Source organism: Aplysia californica, unplaced genomic scaffold, assembly GCF_000002075.1.
Source record: "Aplysia californica isolate F4 #8 unplaced genomic scaffold, AplCal3.0 scaffold00046, whole genome shotgun sequence".
Classification (NCBI taxonomy): domain Eukaryota; kingdom Metazoa; phylum Mollusca; class Gastropoda; order Aplysiida; family Aplysiidae; genus Aplysia; species Aplysia californica.
Window position 1 is genome coordinate 985,400 of NW_004797316.1, and position 27,843 is coordinate 1,013,242.

Sequence of the window (27,843 nt, forward strand, 5' to 3'; positions counted from 1 at the left end):
CTATGTTTGCATGCAATTATTGTGGAGAACCAAAACAGGAATTCATTTGATTTATTTGAGATCCACCAACGCTATCAAGTTATGGTATTTTACAGTTTTATGACTAGATCTAGAAAAATGCTATATATTTTTGGGAGGTTCAATTTTCACTTTAAAAAATTATACTTGTTGAACATAATTTATCCTTCCATATAGGCCCATTCCAGATTTTTGAGGAACCACTTAGCCTACATACATGTACTTTGAAGCCAAACTAAAAAGAAGAACCTAGGCCTGGCTGGGCCTAGCCTAACGAATAACGAAAGAGTCTCGTTTGACGTTTTTGCTGTCTGCTGTGTGGACCCTTGTCATTCGAAATTTTAAAACCGCGTCATATTTCAGTTTTTGTTGTGGTCGTGTCTTTCTGCCGTCCAAAACAATAATTTTACTTGAAGTGGAGGAGTTTAGGTCTTATGGTGTCGAGTTATGTAGCTTACTTTAGTCAAACATTGAAAAACTGCGTAGCTAAGCTTTTACTTGCCTTTACTTTTATATTATTATAATTAGACTAGAGTTAGATCTAGACTAGATTCCAGGCCTAGAGTTAAACTTCTATATCTAGATCTAGATCTAGATAGATCTAGATTCTAGATCTAGATATATAGATCTAGATTAGATCTAGATTATAGATCTAGATTTAGTCAGTTCAACCCAAAAAGACGGTAGGCCTAGATATTCTAGTATTAGTCAAGTGATGAGTGGTGGTGATAATTAATTTTCATGTGAGAATTGTGAGCTCCTGTAAACAATATCCGTTATGGGACAAGATCTATTTTCTAGTCGATCTGCTGAAATATGGGCTTGGTAAAATGGAAGCTTTTCCTCGGCCTTGCCTTTCCTTCTGACATTGTTTTTGGATAATAAATGAATTGTTTCGTGGTATCGATTCATCATCTTGTTTAGCCCGTGACCCCGAAAGGGTCACGCCTAGGCCTAGGCCTACTTTGGCGGAGAATTCAATTTGGCGCAAGAAATGCGATCTTTCTTCTGGGCCAGCACCTTCAGTTCGGCGGCTTTTCTTCTCTGCAGACATTTTAACAGATCTCGTGGTTCTTCAAAGCAAGACTTGTTTTATTCAACCATGAAGGGATTCAACCTGGATGGTAACTGTTTTAGTTAATTTAAACTCAAATGAAACCTGATCTAGAGATAGATTCTAGATCTATAGTCTATCTAGAGTATGAGACAGCAGAATTGAGGGGTAGGGGTAGGGGTATAGAATAGATCTAAGACAAGCATTCGTTCGTCTTTTTCTCCCCACCTTTTTTGGGGGGCGCTTTTTCGGTAGTTCCCACCCCCCTGATTTGAGCCTGGATCTAGATCTAGATCTAGATCTAGAACGTTTGAACATCTCCTTTGCTTCAACCATTAGCTCATTAGCCCCACCCACAGGTGTAGCAAGCACAGTCAACCAGTGCCACCCCTCACTGCCATCATGTAACGACAATTCGAGGAACTCTTTTCTCGGCTGAACGCACGATCAGGGCGGCAGGCATTGGTCAATCTTAATTTCACACCTCTGACTTCTGACTACCCAGGGAAGTTTCCATAGTGGCTCGTTACTCGAGCACTCTCACGGCCAGTCGTGAGTTTTCACACCTGAGCTTTTGCCAAAAGGTGGGGGTGTTTGCATGAGGACTTTTTAAATCAACCACTACTCATGGAAAAATATGTTTTCTTCTGAAAACTTTATGCATATGGCAGGGAAATAAGTTGGTAAAGCTGCATGAGCAAGTAGATTGATGTGTGCATCTTATATCTCTTCATAGAAAGATAATAATACTAAAAATAGGGCATTTTTTACTCACCCTGAGTGCACACGTAATTGTATGTTAAATACAGATCTTAAACTATCAAACAGTAGTGCTTTCAAACATTGAAAATAATTAGTATACACCATCATAACAGCGTGTGTCCATTAAAAGGGTTTTATTTTTTTATATTAATGATGTTATTGCTGAGTAAAATTTATAAGTTCGTTCATAACTCGTGTCATAATTACATTATCAGACTTTCCAAGGTCTAGAAAACCCAAACCGTTACACATATCATCCCGGGGAATGACCGGTATTAAACATAGGTTTGACATTGATCCATCAGAAGGGTAATTTTCCGCTCCGTCTCATGGTTTTGCTTAAATATGACTTTGATTGAGATAATCCAGGTTTGTCATAATGATATTATGAACAAACACTTTATGATATTTCTGCAAAATATGTGAGGGACTTCCCACTGTTTCACAACATCCCTTTACATGGTGGAATGAACATGGAAGAGTATCGTGCTGATGACTCAAAAGAGAAGCGAACAAGAGGCAAAAATATGCTTGTCATAATGGATTGTCATCATGACCATGTTATGAACATGACAGTGTGTCATAATGGTTATGAATGAAACCTTATTCCATGTAATTTACAGTTGTTTTGGGATGTATTTTTAATTTTAACCCAACTTGAGGATGTATTAGACCTTGCTTACTTTCTGATATTTTGATTTTTATCATAAGTGTATGGGTATGTATTTTAATCAGTATTTTTGTTTTGTAGTAATGGTTATGAACGAACTACATATTGTACTCTGAGGGTTTTCCAGAGTTGATAAACATTAAAAACATGTGCACAGATACATATTATGAGGAAACTTTCATTTAATATAAAAATTTTAAGTAAATGAAAGTTCAAAATATTAATTTTTAGGTCAAAACTGAAGTTTGTCATAATAGTTATGAACGAACCATTAAAGGTATTCTAAGGCTTTTTCAGTGATTAAACTTTGAATTCTTCCTACATATAACCTTATTTTGAGGAGAGTCTCATAAATTAAAACAATTTTATGTGAATGACAGAACAATAAGTTAAATTTTTGGGCCCAAAGTAAAATTTGTCATAATAGTTATGAACGAAACAGTGTGTCATAACGGTTATGAACGAAACCTTATTCCATGTAATTTACAGTTGTTTTGGGATGTATTTTTAATTTTAACTCAACTAAAGGACAGAATAGACCTTGCATACATTTTGATATTTTGATTTTTATCATAAGTGTATGGGTGTGGATTTTAATTAGTATTATACTTTTGTAGTAATGGTTATGAACGAACTATTTATAGTCCATTTTATATATTTTGAGGGCTTTTCAGTGTTAATAAACTTTAAAAACATGTACAGAGATACATATTATGAGGATAGTTTCATTTAATAAAAGTTTTTAAAAATGAATGACAGATCAAAATGTAAACATTTTTAGGTCAAAATTGAAGTTTGTCATAATTGTTATGAACGAACCATTTTAAAGGTATTCTAAGGGTTTTTCAGTGAATAAACTTTGAGTTCTCCCTACATAGAGGAAGCTGTCATATTTTAAGGAAAGTCTCATAAATGAAAACCATTTTATGTGAAAGACAGAACAATATAAGTAAATTTTAGGGGCCCAAAGTAAAATTTGTCATAATAGTTATGAACGAAACAGTGTGTCATAATGGTTATGAACGAACTTTAAATTTATGCATAACATGCCCTATGACCAGTTTGCGTTTAAAAATAGCTGTTAAATGGTCTTTCATTTATCACTTGACTATAATTAAACCAGAGTGTTATTTTAGACAATTCTAGCCATTGAAACTTGACATAATTGATAGTATTTTGGTCACTTATTGTTCGTTCATAACTATTATGACATAAAAAAAAGTAATTTTATCAAAAATTAATAAAGAATTTTATAAACTGTCAATTCTATGTATTTTTGGAAGTTATTTGCTATGTCTCAAAATATAACCTCAGCCTAGCTGAAGAAAGGAACTTTGAGTATTCATAAATTTGTGTCATCATTGTTAAGAACGAACTTTTTGCTATTTCCGTCATTCAAGTCAGAATTACACCAAAACCATTGCATATACAGCTTTGGCAGTTACTGAGCCTGAAAGAGCAATCATTAGGCTATATAATATGGGTGATTAAAGAATTATTACATAAAGTTGATTTTGGACCTCATTTGTCACACCCAGGTATCCCACCTTTTGGCAAATGCTCACCTACACCATCACCCTGACCATCTGCATCGCTCAGGACTCACATCACTGGGTAACATCTACCCCCAAACTGCACCCCTACTCCCCTTCCTCGCCCAGCGGCATGGCCATGGCCTTAAGTTTAGAGCCGGCGGAACCAAACTTGCGAGTTTTGTTTCAAATCAGGGCTGATCTGGCAAAGCATTTTCCGTCTTAGACAGGTGAAACCCTTGGAAGGGAGTGGATTTTTCTTTCCGTTTCCGCGTCGGGACAGGTTTCCACTTTTTGCAGGTAATTAAAGAGGAATATACCCGGGGGGGGGGGGGGGGGAGATTACATTAAGGCAGGTTCGACTGTACCGGTACTAGTTTTTGAAACATTTTGTTGTTTTCAATTATTGAACTAGATCTAGGTCACACTTAGCTTAATTCAGCTAATTGTGTAGTAATTTCAGTGCTTTGAACCAATCGGGGTTTGTTTGGGGGTTTTTCGCGGGGGGGGGGGGGGGGAGAGGCTTATTGTCATGTGCAATATAGAATATATAGATCTACAGTCGAACCTGTGTAAGACGGCCACTCATTGTCAAGGAGAAATGTGGCCGTCTTAGGCAGGACTGATCACTCACGATGAAGAAAACAAACCCTTCCTTTCTGAGGTCGCCATGTTGTTGTTGTTATAGTTGTTTTTGCTTTAGCTGGGGGTTGGTTTTTTTTTGGTTTTAGAAAAATTTGTTTGTGCTCTTGTGCTAGGGTGACATAAAACAAAATGTGTCAGGCAAGGCAGACTGAGCGCTATAGTAAAACAAACACATGGGTCACCACCACTCTGAGAACGGGGGACGCTTCTGTCACAAGTTCTTATTGACGTCCATTGTTACTTTGTTACGGACTGGGTAAACTGTGACCACTCAACCAGGGATGCCTTATTTCCGGTATTTTGATCCTGATCCGCTATTCCGTTTTATTGAGATCGAGATAGAATCTATAGTTAGTTTTTAAAAAAAAAAGAAAAGACCCACACACATGTATCTAACTAATCTATTTTTCTTTAGATCTAAATGTTTGTCATTTCTTTCTATGTACACCCATTGTTTATGTTTGTCATTTCTGTCTATGTTCACCCTTTGGGTTTCAAATTGATATTCATATGTTGGAAATTGGCCGGTCTTATAGAGGTGGCCATCATGGCAGGTTCGACTGTTACTTCGATTTTCAGTGTGTGCACAAAAAAAACCACTTTTTTTTTCTTTGACAGATTTGAAGCAGCAGCTGCCCTTGTCTTTTGACAAATCTACTTTCACGGTGAGTTTTTAAGATTAATTATTTTTTCCCTCTCAGCTTTTTAATTCTATAATCTGTGTATGGGTTGGAAGAATAACTTTGGGGGCTCTTGTGGCCTAGATGTTAAGGCTAAGGTGTTCACCTCTCATTCAGTAGGTCTCGGATTCGAATCCGGATAGCGACTGCAAATTTTTTTCTCTAAAATTTTATTTCACATCCTTATTTCCTGCTCTCTAACAATGTTCTGTCATCTGCTTTCGTCCCCCTCCTCTGGGCCTGACTCTTTTTACTGCTACTCCTTGGTTCCTTACTGCTGTCTTTCAGTCACAACTCTGATCTTATGGTAGGTAAGATCTACAACACCTAGCCTTCTGGGGAAAGGGAGTAAAATCTTGGAGGTTCCGTGTGCAAGTTGCGCACATTAAAGATCCCTTGGTAGTCCAAATTCGATAAGAGTAGGCTTCGGCCGCCATGCGGGCGAAATTCTGATTCAAAATTTCCTGCCAACTGAAAATATTTGGTGTGTCCTGATGCTCATATGATCTTATGCAGTTGTGAGCGCTGTAAAACTCTAACGAAATTTTAAAAAAAACTTTAATAGGATGTTTGTTCATGGAAAGATAATGGTCTTCTTGATGTTATCACATTTTCAATTCTTGTACGTAGTAATTATTTTCTTAGTAGACCTATGGTTTATTAATCGGCAGGCTGTGGGCCTTTATATCATGGTACACTGTAATCTATCAGACGTGATAACAATTAGGCCAAGAATGATATTTGTATGAGGGAAAAATTACCTGCGTCGCACCCTCTTTTTGTTTGAGTGGTCTGTCTCAGTCCTCCCTTCTTCCCCCCCCCCCCCCTCTCTCTTTCTTTCTCTCTCTCCCTCCCTCCCTCTCCCCCCCTCTCTCTCTTTCTCTCTCTCTCTCTCTCTCTCTCTCTCTCTCTCTCTCTCTAACCCACCCACCCCCTGGGGCGGTGCTACAGTCCATGCCGGCTTTAAGCACGGTCGTCGGGAGAAAGCTTAAGCGTGCTTGAGTGCGAAGTAGGCATAATCCAGAGATTTTCATTTAGAAAATTTCCCGTGCTATTTCCCTTTGTTTGTAAGTAGGCCTATAGCGGTCCCGCAAAAGTGTGCACTTGTTATTTAGACACCCGCCATGGTTCGCTTGTTTGTTTTTGTTTTGTGGTCGAATAGGAAATGAAAACTTAATTTAGACGGCCAGTCACGAAACAGCACACTAGGCCTGTGCGTACCACTGCCCGCTGTGCCACTCATACCACCGCCTGCATCCCACCTCGCGCGTGATACACAATCAGGATTAATGGATAGCGATGGTCAAAGGTGGAATCGCAGCCAGCCTCCCTTTCTCGTCTCCCCGACTCTCTTTGTATTTTTTTAAATATTTGTTTTTTGGTCGTGTGTAGCTTTGCCCTAGGCCAAGGCTAAATCCTATGTCCGCGCGCGCGGCTGTGTTCATCTGCCTTCCTTTCCGCCTGTGAGTGTGAGGAGAGTCCATCACTTGCGTTCTTTGTGTTTCTCTTGACACACTCCACTGCTGCGGTGTAGACTCTGTTCGAACTTCGGTGGGTCATCATGAAAATATTGACTGTCTTGTAAATGAAGCGTGCTTGAAGCCAAAGTTACCATGCTTAAAGGCGTGGAATTTATATAGCAAAAATTTGGTAAGAGCCGTTTAGCGTGCTTGAGTCCGAAACGTGCTTTAAGCCGGCATGGACTGTACTGACTGAAGTGTCTTTAGGCCATTCCCAAAAGGTGGGATAACATTTTCTTATGCACAGTAGAATTGTAAATGGACTGATTCATGTGTCATGCTCATAACTGTGCCTGAACCTTGACCATCAATGATTTATTTATAGAGGCACCAGCCATCCATGTCCAGGTGCTGTTTTAGCCTCTCTTTTTTTCTCCTGTCTGCAGATTAATATTCTTTTTTTTCCAATTTATTGGTTCCGCTTCCATGTACCCCATATCTATGGTTCTCAATCTAGCAATCGCCTATAATTCGCTGTAATTGCGCCCCACCCACCCACCATTTCTCGTATCTCACGCACATCCTCCCCTTATAGTATCATCATTTATGTTACCGTCCAATTTTATCGGTAACACGATTAAGGGCAGTATTAATGATAATTAAGAAAAAAATTTATTTAAAATTAAAAATACCTCCATTAAATGCACAGTGCTGCAATGGAGAACTGTTGCTTTTTCTTTCCTTATCCTTACTATCGTCATTTTCCTCTACTTTTTTTGTATGTTTGTCACACTCATGTGACCCGCTACTTCCTGAATGCTTTGTTAGTCGGAGCAGACTCTGTTTTGTTGAAGTTAGAGAGGTGATCTGAGTAAGCGTGATTCCATGTATGGACTTCTCTATTGACATCCACCCCTTGACACTTATATGACCATATGCAGTTGCCAGTGCCGTAAAAACTCTACTAAAACTAAACTAAACTCTCTCTTTCTCTCTCTCTCTCTCTCTCTCTCTCTCTCTCTCTCTCTCTCTCTCTCTCTCTCTCTCTCTCTCTCTCTCTCTCTCTCTCCCCCTCCCTCCCTCCTGTTCCCATATGCAGTGAAAAAGGGATTTTTACTTTCTCTTTAAGATTGCTGTGGAAGGAAACATCGGCAGTGGGAAGTCGACACTTCTTCAACATTTTGAAGATTTATCATATACTGAGGTAAGATCATGGAGTAAAAGTGTTCTGAGTGATAAAGTTTTAAGACAAGGAATGACTCTGGATGGGGGAGGTCTGAGCCCTAAAGAAGACTCAGCGTTTCAGGGAAGTCTGTAAATCTGCTTACGAATAAAATTTGTTCTCTAAAATGTGAAAATATGGTGTATCCTATAAGTGCATTATGTCATCAGGTTCTCTTCTAGCTGGGAATGTTTGCAGTGATCTTTTGACTTTCCCAGTTAACTGAAGGTTAAGTTTCCCATATAAGGCTGCAAGGATGGAAGTTGTGGAAGTGTATTGGAGTAATCTTGTAAGTGCCAAATGTATTCAGAGTGTGTCTTTGCACTATAGATTTCTGATTGGCTAGTTGTTGGGAGGGGGGGGGGGGGTGGTAAAGAATTGTGAGAATGAGATCTTTCTTTTCTGCTTACAAGAGGGGTGAAACTGAAGTAAGATGTAAAGCCTTTTTTTTTTTCTTCTTCTTTTTCATTAAAAAAAATTCTAATGTTGTCTTTTCGGAATGATCTTTTAGCCTTTATTTTGTGCTTCTTTTTTCTCCCTTGAAACAGATTTTTTGTGAACCATTGGACAAGTGGAGGAATTTGAAAGGACACAATGCATTGGTATGAAGATGATGGCTTTTCTTTTTTTATATGAAGGATTAGATGTTTACAATACTGTACTTATTTTATGGACTTATTGGACATTGAATCTTTTGCTCTTGATATGAGTAGAATTTATCCGTGTATTATACAGCAGCCTTTTGGTCCCAGTACAAATTTCTGATAATTCTTAGATCTTTTCCATCTATGTCTAGCTTTTCCAGTATTTTAAAGTTAGACATGATGATGAGCTATTTAAAATACTGGAAAAGCTAGACATAGATGGAAAAGATCTAAGAATTATCAAAAATTTGTACTGGGGCCTAAAAGCTGCTGTTCGAATTAATGGAGAATACAGTTAATATATGAAGATTAGGCGAGGAGTGAGGCAAGGATGTGTTAGGTCAGCAGACCTCCTTAACATGTACAGTGAAACAATCCTTAGAAACATAGAAGAATGTCCAGGCCTCAAAGTAAATGGAGAAAATATTAATAACATTAGGTAAGCAGATGACACAGTTTTAATAACAGGCTCCGAAAAGGACCTTCAATTGCTTCTAGATACTGTTGCAACAGAAAGTGAATGTAAAGGAAACAGAATGCATGGTAATATAAAAAAAGCAACAAATCCTTGTTGTAATCTCACTAGCAAAGGTGAAAAGATCAAACAAGTCCAACAGTTTAAATATCTAGGATTTATGATAACATCTGATGCCAAATGTTCCACAGAAATAAAAAGGAGAACTGCAATGGCTAAGGCTAGTTTCAATAAAAATGAGCCCAAATCCTGAAAAATAGAAACATCTCAATGAACACCAAAATGAAAGTCCTGAAATGCTATGTTTGGTCAGCCCTTCTATATATGGCTGGGAATGCTGGACAATCACTAAAGACAGTGAAAATAAAATAGAAGCAATAGAAATGTGGTTTCTTAGGAGAATGCTAAGAGTATCGTGGAAAGAAAAGAAATCAAATGAGGTAGTGTTTGATGAAGCCCACGTGGGACGCTCAATGTTAAAAACAATCAGGAAACGACAAATGCAGTTTTTGGGACACCTGAATAGACATAAGAGTCTTGAACATCTGGCTCTCACTGGCAAAATTGAGGGCAAGCGAGGCAGGGGTAGGCCCAGAACAACATACTTAGGGAACCTGAACAAATGGGTAATAGGGAAAGATCAGGGAAACGTAGCTTTTTTGAGAGCATCCGAGTACAGGAATGAATGGAAAACCATGATCGCCGATGTCTGTCGCAGATCTGGCACTGGATGATGATAATATGATTGAGTTTTCTTTATCGAAGATCATGCAAGATTGATAGTGGGTGGTTGATGGGCGCTCCGGTGTGGTTTGCTCCTTCTGTCTCCCTTATCTTTCCTCCTTTTTTGTGTTTAACTGTATATTACTCTACTCTCTTGTTATAATTAAGTCCAAGACACTTACATATATGACCAATGACCTTATTGTCTTGCAATTGATATAATAATGGTACAATAGTAGACTATTTTTAGGATGTAGTTTGTGCCTCGTCCTACAAAGTGAGCTATCTATGTTTCAAAAGTTAAAAATATGAACTGTATTTCTTTCCAAACGCCCAAGCCCCATTAGATTGGCTGGTAGATTTACAATTTACATCCTGGCATGGTGCTGTGTGTTTTTTTATGTACAGATGGGTCAAGATGCTTAGGTCTACAGGATTAAGTAATCGTTCCATTGACAGGTTTAATTAAATAAAAAATTTGCATTCGTAAACAGTGATTACCCTCATTAATACTACATTCGTATTTTGCACCGTCATTTTATCCACACAGGGTCTGCTTTATGAGGACTCCGAGAGATGGAGTTTTTCGTTTAACATGTATGCTATGTTGACAAGGATACAACAGCACATGAAACCTCATGTAAGTTCTTTTGAAAGAGAAGGGTTGCTGTTGTAGTTTGTTACATGTTGTTTTCAGATTAAATTGACCAAACTAGAAATTTCAGGTCGTTAATTATTGTGTGGTTTTATTAGAAGAGATTATAAGAGACAAATAGGTAAAACTTGTCAATAGAAAGAGAAATTAAGAGATAAATTAATCCATTGACAAGACCTGCTTAAAACAAGCCATAATAATAATTGCATTTATATGGTGCATATATGTAGCAGTGCCAATCTGGCTTCCGCGTACAGCGAAAATTTGGTCCCCGTTTGCGGGTGAATTTTTGGATTAGGTCGGTCGGAGCGATGGTGACTTCAAGCTCGTTCTGCGCTATTTCTTGACCAATGTGAATGAAACTTGGCAACCAATCAGAAAATAGGGCAAACTAATGATATGTGGAAGTCAAAGTTCGTACTCATCGATTAACCTACACTTTCGTATCGGGTACACTGAAAACTATAAGGAGTTTGATATTCGACACCAAATGGTAAGAGATCCATCTTTCCTCTGTACAGTAGAACTCGGATTCAACGAGGTCGCCGGGCCTGACCTAAAATCTCGTTGAATCCGAGTGTTCGTTATAGCAAACTCGAGGTTTTGTGTAGATAATTACAGGCACTGAGCAAGTTATGTATAAAGAGAAGTAACAAGTAGTGCCTGAAATGCCTGCATATTATGAGCTGTGTTTAAAAAAAAAAAAGGCCGATTCGTTCAAATGCACTCCTGTGTCATCTTGATTGTTTAACAAAAGTTGTGTTGCTGTGAAGAACCTAGCATAACGGCAACGCTTGATTCCATAGACCAGCGCACAATTCATTACGTAGATCTACGTCAAGACTAGCTTATCATTGTAATAATGATGTTGCCGATGGGGGGAAAGACCAACGCGTTTGTATCTGCGACGTTCAACGCCCGGACCGCTATTGCGCCCCCTCCGACCCCGACACACGCCAGAGTAGACTCGTGCTCGAGGCAACAACGCATGTGGTGGTACGAAAAAAGGACGCTGATTGGTTGCATGCAAACAGCTACGTGAATAATGGTTCACGATGCAGTTGCAAGGGGTGGTTTCCGGGAATAGATAAAGTTCGTTCTGGGATAAAAATGAGCGACGCCACGTCTGCGGGGGCTGTTCACCCTGGAAGCGATCTCGTTGAATCCAAGCTCTCTGATTTAAGGGCTCGTTGAATCCGGGTTATTTTCATTGATAAAAAGGAAAAAAACGGGGAATCTATCTCATCTCAATGAATCAAGAGTTCTCGTTGAATCCGAGTTCTACTGTACTGCGTTCAAATTTGAACCTTCTGTGTCAAGTAGATGTGCAGAATTTATCATAACTGTACCACTACCCCCCTGTTCAAAGCAGCTTGGCACGGAGACTGGCCATTTTCCCCTCACTCCCTATGCAAATGTGTGACCTACAAATCCCCGCTTGACTATTCTGAGCCCGTTCATTGATCACTTGAAATAGGGCAATGGCGGGCGCGTGCTTCCCGATGTTTTTCTCTGTGCTACCCTGTAACATCGCAATGGGGGTATTCCGATCTCACCTCTGGCTGTTCGCATCTCAACGGGAAAAAGGGGGTTTTAATTGAACGGCATGCTAGATTGAATTAAATCATATTTTACGGTTGGCATGGTCAAAGAAAGCTTTGCCATTATTACATCACACTGTCTACATATTCTTAAAAATCCCATGTTGTGATACAATGCTATAAATAAAGTGCTCTTATCCTGACTCCCCTTTTTCGCAAAATCGAAATATGTACACCAAAATTTTAATTATAACAAAATAACTACGAAATGCTTAGTAAATCTGACTGCAGAAGTGATTTCTCCACCCAAAAATACATTGGGTTGCCAAGTTTCTCTGTAACACTCCAATTAATTACTGAGATATCGATTTTCTTACAGCTTCTGCTACTGCATGGTTTACTTTTAGGAGTATTTTCCTATATATGTGGGTCATCCATATTTTGCCGACCTTTATAACTTTTTTATTTATGAATTGATTTTTTAAATTAAAAGGCATAATTCTTAGAATTCAAAACTCTTTCTTGGGTACTAAATAAAAAAGGGGTAGAGCTAAGAATTAAATTTTCATTGGCTTTGCTAATATATGCTCTACAGCCTTCCTTATGTGCTTTATAACTATTACCTCAGCATGTCCTAGAACAGAACGCTCAGAAATAATCTTCGCTTTTCGGGAAGTATAGTCGTGACAGTGCAAGCTACGTATTGCACGCGCTCAAACCATAACGGACTGAGATGATCTTGCGTGTTCTACAGTCGGGTACCCATTCCCACGTCGGTGAAGTGAGGAAAGTCGTGTCACAATGTCGAATCCCTATTGTGTCGAATCTAATCACTATGCCATAACGATGTAAATAACTTGACAGTTCTGAGACAACTAATGCTCAATCCACAAGATGTGTGTAAGAAAGGCAGCACACCTCGCTTTGTTTTACGTTACACAGCTCGCGCTTCTCATCAAACTATAGTATATATTATGATATGACAAATGAAGAGATGGTTTTGTCCATAGAGGCAAGATCTAGGTAGAACAGGCAATTACGATTTTAACAACTATCAAGTACTGAGACTGAACAAGCGTTCCGAGTCAACGCGTCAGCTCTGACTGTCTCTGTCTCATGGGAAGTGTGTAAAAGAAAAACAATATACTTTGCTTTATTTTTGGTCATAGATCCCGAGCTTCCTCTCCAATAGCAGAGCTGCCTACCATTACAAATTTGACGGAATCATTATGATTTATGTTCAGTATTACGAAAATATGATTGTATTACCCCTGATTTCGATTTTATTTGAAGTTGAAATGCCAGGGGTGAATTTTTCTTATTTTATATTCGTAATAGACAACAAAGCAGTTACATGCTTTGTGAAATATTTACAGGTTTTGTTTACCTCTATTGCACAAACACACAGTTGTTTCTAGTGAGAACGGAATGAATGTAAATTTTCCCTTCATCGAGTACTTTTTACTTACATGCTTTATTTGTTATCATGACAGCACTGTTACTTACGTGCTAATATTAGATCTAATTTCTTTCCCTTTCTATCTTTTCAGACTTGCCCTGTGAAATTGTTGGAACGTTCCTTGTACAGTACCCGTTATTGCTTTGTGCAAAATAACTACCTTGAGTAAGCTTCATAAAATTAAACATGTTATTTTTAGAATTTTGTGATGTGGTTTACCTTTTACTTTATAAATTGTTTCACGTCGTGGAATCAGGTGCTCGTCAATTTTTGGCCATGTGGAGTTATAGGTATCATCTGAAAGCTGATTTTTTTGCCTTGCTTCCAATGCAATTAATATCCGTTTTTTCTTGAATAGAACTCAAGATATCTGCGTTTGAAGTAAGTGAGGTCGCCTGGTTTCAGTGGTGAAATTAGTGAGAAAATTACCCCCAAAGTTTGGTAGCTCCGATTGCTAAAGAATCTTTGAAAACTGAAAAATGACATATTGTGTGCCTTTAATCAATGTTTTTCAGTAAAATTCACATGGAAATGTTGTTATATGGACATAAAAGGAAGTTGAGTCAAAACCTTCCCCCCTTCTCTACCCCGAAGCGGAGTCAATGATTTAACAACACACCCACACACATGACATCGCAGTCACCTTTTGTCTGTGTCAGAAGCAGTCGACCTAGAATCTACTTATCTGAGCTGCGCGCAGTTCTGGGAGACACCGGCTTGCTTGAGCACAGAAACTCCGCCCAGATTCTGGTCGCTCGCATTATATTTGCCGGTGTCGTGCCTTGAGTTTACCCCTGCCGTGAGATTACCCCCATCCTTCTTTAACACACTAGATCTAGTAAACATGAATTGTCCACCATTGAACGACTGGGATGGCTCTGAAGAATAATGAATTAGTTTATTTTCCTAACCTGCCACTCATCCCGATGTATTCGGGATATCCAGGTTTTGCGCCCCAAATTTCAAGTATCTCAATTTTCCCAATTTTGATCCCGTGTATCCCGATTTTTTTTGTTTTTCCTTCTATTGTGCCGGATTTTTTGTAAAATATTATTCTGTGGGAAGCATTCGTTAAACTTTTTGTCAGCAGAAACTCGAAGAACTATTTTCTGAAATGTCTATGTTGAATTTAGTTGTTTTGTTGGATCTTTGCAAGCCCGTGTTGTTTCAAGTACATGTATAGTGGAAGTAATTTGGTTTGGCATTCCGACTTGGGGCATTCTCAAGACCTAGGCTTTAAATGCAAAAAATTGCAAGATATTTTTCTGTCGTTCCCACAGAATTTTAGATTTTATGAAGGCCATTGGCCTTTATGGGAAATTATAAAGTGAAATAAAATTGTTAAAAATGTTTGTTATTTAGGAAAGTTGTTTTAGATTGAAAATATATATACAAAATTTTAATATTTTAACATTTAAAAATCTTACTATTGACCTGACCCCAGCTGTACAGTGAACTGCTGTGAATAAAACTAACTTGTGTTTCGAGCGGTCGTATGACCTTATGCAGTTGCGAGCACCGTAAAACCCCATACTATACATACATACATTTATATTACAGAATGTAAAACCTTTCATGTTCATTTAAAAATAAATTTGTGTGTGGATTTTAATTTTAAAAATGATGAAAGGCACACCAAAAAAGTAAATTTGCAGTTTTCTAGAATACTCGTTTTCGGAGTCACCGAACTTGGGTGGTCATTTTCTTGCTAATTTTATTTTGTCTCTGGCACCTCTTTCAGTCACAAATATCTTGGCTTCTATTCAAGATAGATGTGTAGTATTCCTGATCAGAAGCAAGACAAATGAAAAAAATTTATGATGATACCTATTTCCATAGGCCAAAGAATGACGAGGGCCTGATTCTACCATGTCATGACACTTACCATCTTCTTGCTGCTAAATGTAATCACCTTCAAAACCATTCAGTAGCCTTGTTTTCAAAATTCTCAGTTCGTTCTATTTTTGCCTATCTTGTCTTTTATAATTTACTCTTATATAAATGTTTGAACTATTCACAATAGTGTAGAAAAGATCAGTTGGAAGTGTTTACTGCTAAAAAAAAACATCCATTTGAGCGTAAGTAAAAAATTTGAATGTTTTGTCTGGGTGTGCTGTCCCAGGGTAATTTTCCCCAGTAGGAAAGATTAAAAAAATTGGTTGCTTTGTTTGCAATGTTCATGTTTTGAAGAGAAAAATCACTAGTACGGTAGTCTCTGCCCAAGATCCCGCTGTATTTAAGAAACCAGAATTTTTACTCTGCAAAAGTCACCTCTAAGATCCCGCTCTGATTCACTCAGAAGGTCTACTTTCGGCTAAGATCCCACATTTCAAATCATAATTTACAGAATAAAAACCCGGGCAGGCTAAGCTAATCAACCAAGATGGAAAAGTTGTGACCACTAAAGTGCCCATCACATCAAAATCAGCCACTCTCATGGGTATGATCACATAAGCGTTGTATAAATCGATGAAACGGTACAATGTTTGCCCCTGATGGGATCACACTGAAGTGTGAACTGACCAACGCGTTTTCCCCAAACATCACACTCGCATCTGAGCTCTCCGCCACCTAAACTTAAATCACACGTTGGGTGAGTAGGGCCTACAAGTTCACTTCAAGCGAGATCACATCGAACTGAACTCTTCCTTGATCATTGCAGTTGTCTCTACTCACGAATTTGAGACAGGCTGAATTTTAATTGGTGGGGTCACAACGTAATGTAGCATAACGACAAAGGCAGGGGAACTCTGTCAGAATCAGAGATGGAAAGCTATTGAGGCGAGCTTATCTGGGAAGCTTTAAATTTTTGACAGGTCAAAGAGGGGGGCTACTAGATAAGCGTTGATCTTGAGACTCAGGATCTTGAATAATAAGTGAAAATGGCATGCCTCATGGCCATGTCATAAACCCACCCGTCGGTTCATGTTAGAGTGAAGAGAGACTATTTTACCAGGTGTGGGCCTTATCATGGGTCTCTGTAGATTCTTTCACATTTTACTTGCTCCCAAGCACCGGTGTCTTGGGTGGAGACTACTGTATGCCTTTTATTGGTTCATTTTTGCACCACACAAACTTTTTTTTTTCATTTTCAGCAAAACAATTACTCCATTTGAGTACACTGTGTTGAGCCAGTGGTTTGATTACCTAGTCAAATCAGGCAGAGCTGATGTTGATTTAATTGGTGAGTGTTTCTCCCACTAGAGTTATTCAACAAAATAGAAAAGGACAATGGCTTCATAACATACCGTACGGTTGTATTCTATATAATAGTACTTTGTTATTCCTGAGTTCATATTTAAATGTAGAATTTTTGCATCTTCACATTTTTTGGTTTCCAATTTTCCTAAAGACAATTGACTAAAATATTCTATTTTTAAAATAGACTATTTTAGTTTTAGTCAATTGTCTTAGATGAATGGAGGTAATATTAAAAGTTTTTTTTGGGGGGGGGGGGGGGATGTGAATACCATGTGTTGTCTTGAAAAGGCGGTTGTTACAGTTGATGCGACTGTAAGTGCTTTTTATTTCATTTTATTAATTCCACTTTTCTTTTTGCTTGCCATTTAAAAAGTTCTTGAAAGCTATGCAGGCCCAGATGGGCTCTAAATTCAAATGTCATGTTTCCAGTTTGGAAATTTTTGTCTCAGTATTTAAAAAAATACTAATTGGGGGGAGGAGGTGTTGGTTATTATCAATGGAGATGAGTTATTTGGTTTTGTATTTTATTTTTAGTGTATCTGAGGGCTGACCCAGAAACTTGCTACCAGCGTCTTAAACAGCGATCTCGTGCAGAAGAAGCAACAGTTCCTCTGGTATGTCTTCTCTGTGTTTTCTTTCTTACTAATAGTTGAAGGAATACAGTGTTTAAGTATGGCTACCTTTTTCCTTGGTAGTGGTAATTATTCTTCTTTTTCCCCCCCTCAGGTGAATTTCCCTTTGTATGAGGCTAGAGTCCTGGTGTTCATTCAGTACATGTTTGGCAATTTGTAATTTGATGTCAAAGCTGCTTGCTTGCCCTCCTTCACTTCTTCTTTATAGTGTAGTGTTATAACATTTTAGGTTCCCCTTGAATCACAATCAAAATATTTCTGTTTTGTTGTCATATATATTTTTTGTTTCCTTGTATCAGAGTTTTCTGGAATCTCTGCACAATCTTCATGATTCTTGGCTCATAGATCATATATACCCTGTTCCAGCCCCAGTTTTGGTGAGTAAATCTTTGCTGCCATATTAAAGTAGGTACCACAAGCGAAAATATTTTTGAAGAATATTGACGTTTAAACCTACTCTATGAAACAAGAACATTAAAAAAAAGAATTATCAAAATCCATCAATAAACAATCGAGATATGGTATTTCAAAGTTGTTGTTTTTTAACGAAACCTTTTCAACTGCGACTTTCACCCTTGTTTGAGGTGTTCTAAAATGCAAAGTGCTTGATCAAATCAATGAAAACTTTGTTTTTCCCAGAGCTGTCAACACAAATATTGATATCTCTAAATCAAAACATGTTAGAATGACTGGTTTCCAAGATATAGGCCTTCAAAAATTGAAAAAAAAAATCCAAAATTTGTCATTAAGAGCTCAGAACCCTATTTTAACCTCTTCCAAATTAGTCAAAACTGCCTCCTCATTAGTGAAAATCACACAATCATTACAAATACATGCATAGACTTAGCTGAATTTTTTTCAGACCTCTCTGACCATAAGTAACTTTTCTGGACTCCTCTGAAGTGGGCTTCAGTGCAAAAAACGCCTCTTGGAAAAAAAAATAGGGGGAACTCTGGTACATCCTCGGGCAAAAAGCATCACAAGTGAACAAATTAAGCTATAGGGCTAAATCATACATCAAATTAAAGCTCAATGCAAGCTCTACTGGGCCAAATGAAAATTGTTTACTTAAACCTCTTATAGCACTCCATAATAGGGCCCTAATGCCCAAAAACCTGCCATTATTGAGTGAAAATTATAATGTCTGCCCACTGGAAAAAATTCATATAAAATCAACAAATTGTGCTACAAGGTTGCATTATATATCAAATTAAAGCTCTTTTCAGGCTCTGTACAGTGAATTAGTTTATAGAAAGAAAAAAACCTTCCAAACATTTCAGATATGGACAATAATGTGAAAAAGTCATCAATATTGATTCAGAAAATAAAGATTCCTGCTCAGGGGGTTTAAAAATTGGAATTAAATCAACATACTGTTCTACCGTGGTTCAACTTGTATAATATAGATCTAGTTCTAAATTTATTTATCATTTTAGCTGAGAAAGAAACCAGTGGCTGGGGAAATACAATGTATCATCGTGTGTCCAGTAAGTGGATGGAAGAAAGAGGGGGGGGGGGGGGGTCTCCAATTAGCCTATCAGGTGACATCTAAGTCTAAATAACTAAGTCTAAGAAGGCTGGTTGATTCAATAATTGAATATCCACCAATCAAGAACGTAGATCTAGCCTTTTTTGTTACCGAATTAAATGCCAAACAATAGATCTACGAACATTTCCATCGGTAACACTAACACCCGGTAACCCCCTTCCAAGTGTTTAGTAGTGTGTGATGTCATGTTACTATAAATAGAACTCCCAGTTCCACTCTTCGCGGCTTTATTCTTTCACTTTGTCGACCAGAGATGCTTAGATTTCGATGCATTTAGAATAAATAAGGTGTTCTTAGTTGAAAAGACAGCAAAAATACCACCACGAAGCAATACATTTGTATAGATCGCAATTAATTCACTATAAGAAGGGGACAATGTAGGTCGGCGTGATTCCCACCAAACAATAACAATCCAACCACACAGCAAGTGGTGGCCGATTAGTCTTATTTTTCAAAACATGATATTCATAAGTATCCTAAAAGAAAATTATGATAATACCTACATAACAGGGCTCCCCTTTTCAGACCAACTTAAGAGATTTCTTCACCCTTTGGTTTTCTGTCTTAAGGGGTATTTAAACCCTTGTTTTAGAAACTTAGAGGGTAAAAGTCAATTATCTCCTTATTTTATAGAAAGAATTTTTGCATGTAAACATTTAACTCACGCGCACGCACATTCACACAGACACACACAGAGTGACCATTACTATGATTGAATGCTAACAATTTTTAAATTAACTTAAGGTTTCTTTGTAACAGCAAGAAAATAAATGAGTAATATTGACTACCATTAGAGTTGTGTCCATTTGGAGGGGGGAAGGGTGGTGGTGGTTGAGCCAATAAAAAATAAAATAAAATTGACAAACCAAAAGGGATCATTTTCAACTGTAATGCACAAAGAAAATCAGACCTGCCAATCTATGAAATCTAAAAGTCAGGATCACCCCGGGGCGGTGCCACTGACTGAAATGTCTTTAGGCCATTCCCAAAGGGGGGACATTTCTCGTTCTAGTGCTCAGTAAATTGTAAATGGGCTGATTCAACAATGTCATACTCATAACTGTGCCTGAACTACAACAGGGAACTGCTGCTTTTTCTTTCCTAATCCTTACTATCATCATTTTCCTCTACTTCTTTTGTATGTTTGTCACACTCTTGTGACCCGCTATTTCCGGGGTGCCTTGATAGTCGAAGCAGAGTTTGTGCTGTTGAAGCCAGAGAGGTGTTCATTTACTTTTTTAAAAATTATATCATATCATATATTTTTATCTAAACCTCATTACAGAGATACTACATCACTTTTTAGAATACATGCATCTTTTTCTGAAATACTGCTGTATTGGCTGGGACTGGGGTTAGGGACTGCACAAAAATGGCTGGGGCTGGAAGGGTTAACACTGAAACATTAGGCTTCTGTCATGGGTAACGAGCTCGGCCGAAAATCAGTGACAGTAGGAATGTATAGCCCCTGGCAACGAAAGGGTTAAGAATGGTTTGTATTGGTCATGTCAATATTTTCTTCTCTTGTGCTGTGCTGATTGTTGATAGTCAGTATATTTATTTACTTTACATAAAGCTTAACTCTATATTTCAGATACTGGATGCCAATTATGATCTTGACAGGATGAAAGAGACTTACGACCTGCGCAGAAATGAAATTTTATGCGGATACTCTTAACTCAGATGTGTTTTGGGAGATAGTATTAGTATAGTTTTGGACTTGTACATTTAATATTAAATTATTGCAATAGATGTAAGACTCAAAAGGGCAGCATTCATTACTAAATCTTTGTATTCCAGTTCTGGTTTTGTCCTTAAGAGGGCTCAGTTCATTTTACAAAAATGTCATCTATAGTCTACAGTAGTCTCCGCTCAAACTCATGCTTTCGTCATCTGACGGGTTTTTGACTATATAATTTAGCCGTACCAACGCACGGTCACTCCCTCTAAACACACGCTCCGATCTGCGAAACACCCCGACAGGTAAAGCTTAACAAAGTGAAATTTTCGCTACAAACTACAATCTGCACAGCTTGCTATAATATAAGACAAGCATAGAAAACTGGATATTTGATGAGACTGACCCTCACGCCGAACAAAGCGAGTGATGGACAGCGTTTTCACACCCAACTTTCTGGACACATAGGTCTAGGACTGGTCGGTGAAATGTTGGGGGGTTGGGGGACTGAAATGTAGTTTGATTGGTCACTGGAAATGCATCTTTTGAGAGAAAGTTTCTGACTGGTGTTTGAGTGACTGCATGTAATGTTTAGTTAGACCTAGGCCTATGATGCGCAACACGCGGGAATGCTCTTTCATGAATTTACGGCAGGAGGTGGTCGCTTGGAAAGCCACGTGGCTGGGCCGTCGTCTCTGTGACTATCACCAACAATTTCCTTTTAGGCTACCTGTTCCCGACATGTTATGGTGTATTCATTAAACTGAGTCTGTCTTTCTGGCCCACACACACACACACCCGTTCAACGCCTTTGTATTCTTATCCGCAGTCCTTCACAAAACAGTCACGTGTCGTCACACTATCGGCCCAAAGTGATCCCCCCTCCCCAAAGGGAGGTCACTTGAAAATCAAGGCAAGGGGATGACTGCGTCCCTTCCTCCCTTTGCTAAGGTTCATGTAAACGCACGCTCCGTATAAACACATGCTAAGGAGCCCTCCCGAGTACCGTGCGTTTAGGCGGAGACTACTGTATATATTTCGTGCAAGTTGGGCTAAAATTTTATGGGCTGGATTGTTTCAAGGAATTGTCTTATTTATGCTTTCAACGTTTGAGTCTTGGTCCATTGAACATTCAGAACATGTGTACATGATTTCCTTTTGAATGACAGGACACCTATTTCATCATCCGCCTGTAATCAAGTAAGATTTTTAATGCTGTATTAGATGCTAAGAAGCCATGAGTTGGAAAAAATGTTAGAGAGACTACGCAACAAAACATCCGCAGGAACTAGTACCTCGTGAATTTTTTCAACTTGACATTTCTGTTATTGTTGTTTTTTGTTATATGTTCTAGTATTTTGTATGTTGAATGATGATTTCCAGATTTGTTGACACTGCCCTTGTGTAAATGAAAAACCTGAGATGGCAGGTTTTTGTTAGGTACCTACTCTTTGCCAGATGAGAAAACCTGCAAATTAATTATTATAAAGTCAAAATTTTGCCCTTTACATGTCATGTAGGCCTATAACTATCATATATAAAGAATTCTGTGTTATGAAATATAATTAACTTTTGGGTTGACTACATGATCACATATTGTTGTGAAAACAAACTCCATGAACATACGGCAAAAGATGTTGACAATTTGACTTTTCATCTCGAAAATTGAGATTTGAAAGAAAAAATATGTTTGTGTTGTAAAGATAAATTGTCAACCAAAACATGCTCAGGGAATAGATCTCGTGACATTTAAATTGGTCTTATTGTACTCTTCTTTGGCAACGAGTCTCATGTAACTACCCGTCATGAATTTTCAGTGTCAATTGTAATATACAGTGGAGTCCACTTATAACGAGTCCGGAACTAGCGAGAAGTGTTATAAAGACACTATTCTAAAACCCTGGGTTTTTTTCTCTTCTTTACCTTTGTAAATAAAATACTGCTATAGCGGAATATTGCTGCTGCTGTGCGCAGTGTATGGGCCAATTAATTAGACATAGTGTAAAACCTCGCCAGTTAAGAAACTAGTTGGTGATCTAGCGAAACAAAGAATGGGAGAGCCCGTGTGTCAACAATGAAGGCGGGAGTGACTGAGTAGGGGGGGGGGGGGTGTGGCATGCACAGACAAGCAGAACGCATCACGTGATAGGCCAGCGTAAGCCTAGTTTAGATTATCAAGGCTTACCATGCCTCTCACTTCTCCGATGCGGGGATGGAGAGGTCACAGCAATGTGATGGATGGAATGAATGTGTGATGTGCACAAGCTGACGGAATGCACCACATTTTGTGACGGGGGGGGGGGGGCACAGCGGGTGAGTTAGCCCAGAGCCCTTTCTTTCTGATCGCCAACATCGTTAGATCTAGCGCTAGAGAAAGAAACCTGATTAGATTTTTTTATCGAAGTAAGACCTAGGGTTCATGTTGAAACAAAATCGTCATCAGGGGAGATAGCAAAAGAAAATAAAGAGAACACCAAACTCATAGATTATGCCTACTTTACAGTTTCCCTTGAATTAATTAAGTCCTATGCTTATTTTTTTCTCTCAAGTGCCAGATCTAAGTCAGCAGACATTGACATAACATGGCTTTCCACGTAGTCCTACATTCCATCTCATCATCCTCAGATATGTTCTAGTATCTTACTTCCAGTAGCTTTTGGCCTGCCTCTACCTTTTATTTCCATCAGTCTTTCTACTGTATTCAAGACCCTTATGATGGCATGCATGTGTCTTTAAAAAATTGCATTTGCATCTTGTTTGTTTTAATAGGCAACATTAGTTGCTCTTTTTATGGTTTCAGGTGGAATGGAGGATTAGGGCTGCGTGTTTGATTGTTTTTTGTCACAGTCACAGCAGTGCATTTCAATTGTTGCTTTTCCTACTTTTTTGTGATTCAGTGCAATGTTTCTTTCAAATAACATGGATTTTTTTTTTTTTTCTTCCCTCTCTTTTAGTTAATTTACCCTTTAGGAGCAGGCTCACCCAGGCAGTGCATACCGTTGAATCTGTGTCTTTCCTCTCTTCTGACTAATCTGACTTTCTTCCTCCTAACCTTTCTGATTGGATTGTTTTGTTTTTGTAATAATGTACCGGTATGTAGATTATTTTTATGGTGCCAATTCCTTCCTTTGGTCTTCTTGCTTGGTTGTCATATCTCTCCCAGTCTGCAAGGGTTGGCCCTGATAGTCAGCATCGAAACCACACCCCTTAAAAAATTGGAGCAACTAGTCTTTTGAATAGGGACAAAAAATCTCGGTCTCCCACGCACTTTGCACATTTTACAGAGATCTCTTGGGGGTTAAAAAAAATCCTCGAAGAGCAGGCTGAAAGGCGGCCAAGATTATATAAGATTTCTGTCCATATAAATATAAAATGTCCCCATTACTCTTTCCTTGATTCCAAATGTATTGTCTCCTTTTAATAAAGCATGTCAAGGGAGACGGGGTGGGGTACTTAAGTGCATGGATAATCTACCTCTATTTCTTCTGCCCTGGTAAAGCTATATTATGCATACTGCATGACACAAAAGGTCGTAGTGACTACATATTACATCATGTACCTCACCCAGCTCTTGGCATACTGTGGTACTGTAAATACTGTAAAAAGTTAATCTCTGCTAGTTGTAGTGAAGCACACACAGACGAATGACACCTAAACACTGGGGGGAAATGTTTTGTTTCACAATTGTTTTTATGCTGTAATTTTTGTAAATAAACTTACTATTACTTATTTGTGTGGGGTGTTTTTTTCTTGTTTTGTTTTAGAAATTGTGACATTCTACATGTGTAACCCGTCTTCTGGATGGGGACCTTGCACTCTTGCAGACCCCAACCGGTATATTTCCAGGGATTTTTTCAATTTTTGACAAAACTTTTGGTTAGGTGTTATTTTCCTCTCAGATTCTTCAGACTCCCTCTTTAGTGACTTTAGTCTGTATTGATTTAAAGCATGAATTTGTACAGTCTATGAAGTTATTTGGATAATTTGGAAGACTGAATAGTTTCCTAGGACAATCCCCTTGAAACCTAAAGGGGGCCTCTCAGACCCCAAGCCATTTTTACTACATGATGTATACAGTAGAAGCAGAACATGACTACAGCAGGACCTTACCGGAATCCCCTTTTTTGTTCCCATGTAAACAATGGTGATAAGCAGAAAACTCCAACCCCAATATGCAATATATCAAAATCAGTGGTAGGCCTACCTCCCTGTAAGCAAGTAGGCCTACAGTGGAACTCGGAGGCAACGCTAGATGACAAAAACTGAACTTAGAAGCAAATTTTTAGCATTTTGATACAGTGGAGTCCACTTATAACGAGTCCTGAAACAACGAAAAGTCTGTTATTATAAGACACTTTTCTTTTTTTTTTTTTTCCGTTTTTTTTCCCCCTTCTTTATCTTTGTAAATAAAATACTGCTATAGCGCAATCGGACAAACACGGTAGTCGGTTATAGCGGAATATTGCTGTGCACAGCGCACAGGCCAGTTATGAGTTATACATAGATATAAACCTCGCCAGTTGAGAAACCTGTTAGTGATCTAGCAAAACCTAGGACCTTACATCTCAACTCCTTGAGCGAAACAAAGAATAGGAGAGCCCACGTTTGCCAACAATGATGGCCCGAGCGAATGAGTGGGGAGGGTGTGGTAAGCGCAGACAAGCAGAGCACATCATGTGATAGGCCAGCCTAGTCTCGATTATCTAGGCCTACCACTACCCATGCCCTCATTTCTCCGATGCGGGAATGGAGACTAATGGAAAGGTCACAATGCTGTGATGGATGGAGTGAATGTGTAGTAACGTGCGCAAGCAGACGAAACACACCACGGGTGGGGTGGGGGACAACACAGCGGGCGAGTTAGCCCAGAGGGCATTCTTTCTGATCGCCAACACCGTGCTGTCAACATCGCTAGCGCTTGAGAAAGAAACCTGATTCAATTTTTGATCAAGTAAGACCTAGAGGTCATGTTGAACAATGTCATCGTCAGGGTAGATAACAAAAAGAAATATATTACTCCAAACTCCAAACTGATAGATTAGGCCTGCTTTATTATTTCCATTGAAAGTATATTACTGGATTCCTTATAACGAGAATCCTGGTACGAACATTTCGCACCGGTCCCCTACGTCTCGTTATAACAGGATTCTACTGTAACTACTTTAGAGCTCTCTGCAAAGCGCGCGTTGGTGCAGGCCTTGTGTGGAATTGGGATCCGTCATGCCTTGTACCAAAAAGTTGTGTTGCTGTGAAGAGAGCCTAGCATAAGGCAACTTTTGATTCCATAGACCAGCGCACAATTCATTAGTAGATCTACGTCAAGACTAGCTTATCATTGTATTTGTAATAATGATCAGTTGCAAAGGGGGGAAAAAGAATGTGACGTGTTTGTGCGACGTTCAACGCCCGGACCGCTAGTGCTCCCCGACACGCACTTACACTTACAGCCACACGTGTAGAAACCGCCCATCTGACCCGACACACGCCAGAGTAGACACGTGCACGTGCAAACAACGCATGTGTTGCTATGAAAAAGGCCGCTATTGGAGAATATTGTAACAACAGGCAAGTTTGATGGAAAGAGAGGCAGACAGAGGGAAAAGATACTGGACAAGATGACAACATGGCTGAGAGCAGCAAGAACAACAAAAACCATTGCTGCAACGCAAGACAGTGAAGTGGAGGTCCATGATCGCCCACGCCAGTCGGCCAGGCACCGGATGATAAAACTCAATTACTTATGCTTTGATTAGCGGGCAAGAAAAGTCCCGAACTCTGATACAGAATACAGCGGGAGAGATCAAGCGAGCTCTAGCTTGGGAATGAGGGACTGTAGGCGGGCTGCAAACTGGCAGTCTGAGTCAGCGGTGCGCGTTGTGATTGGCTAGTCAAGTGATGAGTGAGGTGGGGCTGGCGGTTGTAGAAGGCTTGAGAGAAATGGAGATACACGTTACGTGAACCATTCCAAAAGTGATGTATATGTACAAGATCTATGCAGTAGAACAATACTATAGCGGCCCCGCTGAAGCGGGACATCACCAGAATCCCTCTTTTTATCTATCTACAGTGGAAACCTGATATTTAACAGGGGTGGTGGGACCAAAGAAAAAGTCCTGTTATTTTATATCAGCAGATCCCTGTTAAATCAGAAATGCAAGGGGAGCAAGCATTTGTAGACTAATCCAGCTGTAATTTATTCATAACATGTAGGAGCTTCCCTTGCCACAAGTACCCGCGAACAGGGGTACATTACAGTACAGTTACAGTTACACACATTGCGCCCGCTGCGTGTGCTTGCATGGGCTTGCTCCCTCACTTCGTTACTCTCTCTCTCTCTCTCTCTCTCTCTCTCTCTCTTTCTCTGTGTGTGTGTGTGTCTCGTCTCTTTCACTCTTTCTAAAAAAGTAAGTTACTTTTTACACATTGCTAACGAGCCTTTGTCCCTGTTATAAGTTATTATAACCGATTGGGCTCCAGAGGCCCTGTTATTGCCGATAACTTTTAATAGAGACAAAGAGTAGGAAAAAACGGGGATTTAAATAATCCCTGTTATTTCTGTGCCTGTTATAAACTCGCACACAAAAGTCAAGGAACAAAAATTCAAACAAAGATAACTGAAGATTAGAACAGTTTTACCGAATTTATTCATTTTTTCCAAAAAGATGCTTTCGACTCTTTATTAACTAAGTGTGTACAATTTCATCTGATTTCAACAACGAGAAGTTCAAGTAAAATTAGTTGAAGTCACACTGGTCGCATTTCAAAAGTCTGAACAGCCATAGTTCTTCATGAACATTGTCAATAATAGTGAGTGTAGCCACCCCGTTTGACCAAACACTTGGCACAGCGTCGATGCATGGACAGAACATGCCTTCGGAGAACTTGTTTCGGTGGGTTCTGCCAATCCTGGACGAGGCAGCCCAAGAGTTGTTGAAGGTTTTGTGCAGGAGGGTGGTTGTCCCTTATCCATCGTTCAATGTGATCCCAAATGTTCTCTATTGGGTTCAAATCCGGACTACAAGCTGGTCAGTCCATGTGGCCGACAGTTCGCTGCTGCAGGGAGTCCCCCACGATGCGTGCGCGATGTGGTGTGGCGTTGTCGTCCTGCAGTACAGCCTGGGGTCCAATCTGCTGCAGGAGAGGAACAGCAAGGGGACGCAGGATTTCCTCCCTGTACCTTGTCGCAGTCAAATTGCCCTGTGTATATGGTACAGGGGGTCATGTGGTGAGCTGAGAAGCCCCC

At 39.2% G+C, this 27,843-nt stretch overlaps 1 protein-coding gene across 4 annotated transcripts; it reads left to right on the forward strand.

The window, feature by feature from the left end:
* Positions 1-71: 71 nt before the first annotated feature.
* LOC101845986 (thymidine kinase 2, mitochondrial) lies at positions 72-21,098 on the forward strand. Of its 4 annotated transcripts, none has more exons than XM_005092428.3 (11): positions 72-462; positions 820-1,142; positions 5,300-5,346; positions 7,951-8,025; positions 8,592-8,645; positions 10,436-10,525; positions 13,632-13,705; positions 16,636-16,724; positions 17,276-17,355; positions 17,673-17,750; positions 20,517-21,098. In XM_005092428.3, exons 2-11 carry the CDS (start codon positions 1,013-1,015, stop codon positions 20,598-20,600), a joined length of 801 nt encoding a protein of 266 aa, XP_005092485.1. In that variant the 5' UTR covers positions 72-462; positions 820-1,012; the 3' UTR covers positions 20,601-21,098. The 4 variants fall into 4 exon arrangements, with proteins under 4 accessions (XP_005092485.1, XP_005092486.1, XP_005092487.1 ...); XM_005092429.3 differs by having other exon boundaries at positions 72-447; XM_005092430.2 differs by having other exon boundaries at positions 72-334.
* Positions 21,099-27,843: the final 6,745 nt, after the last annotated feature.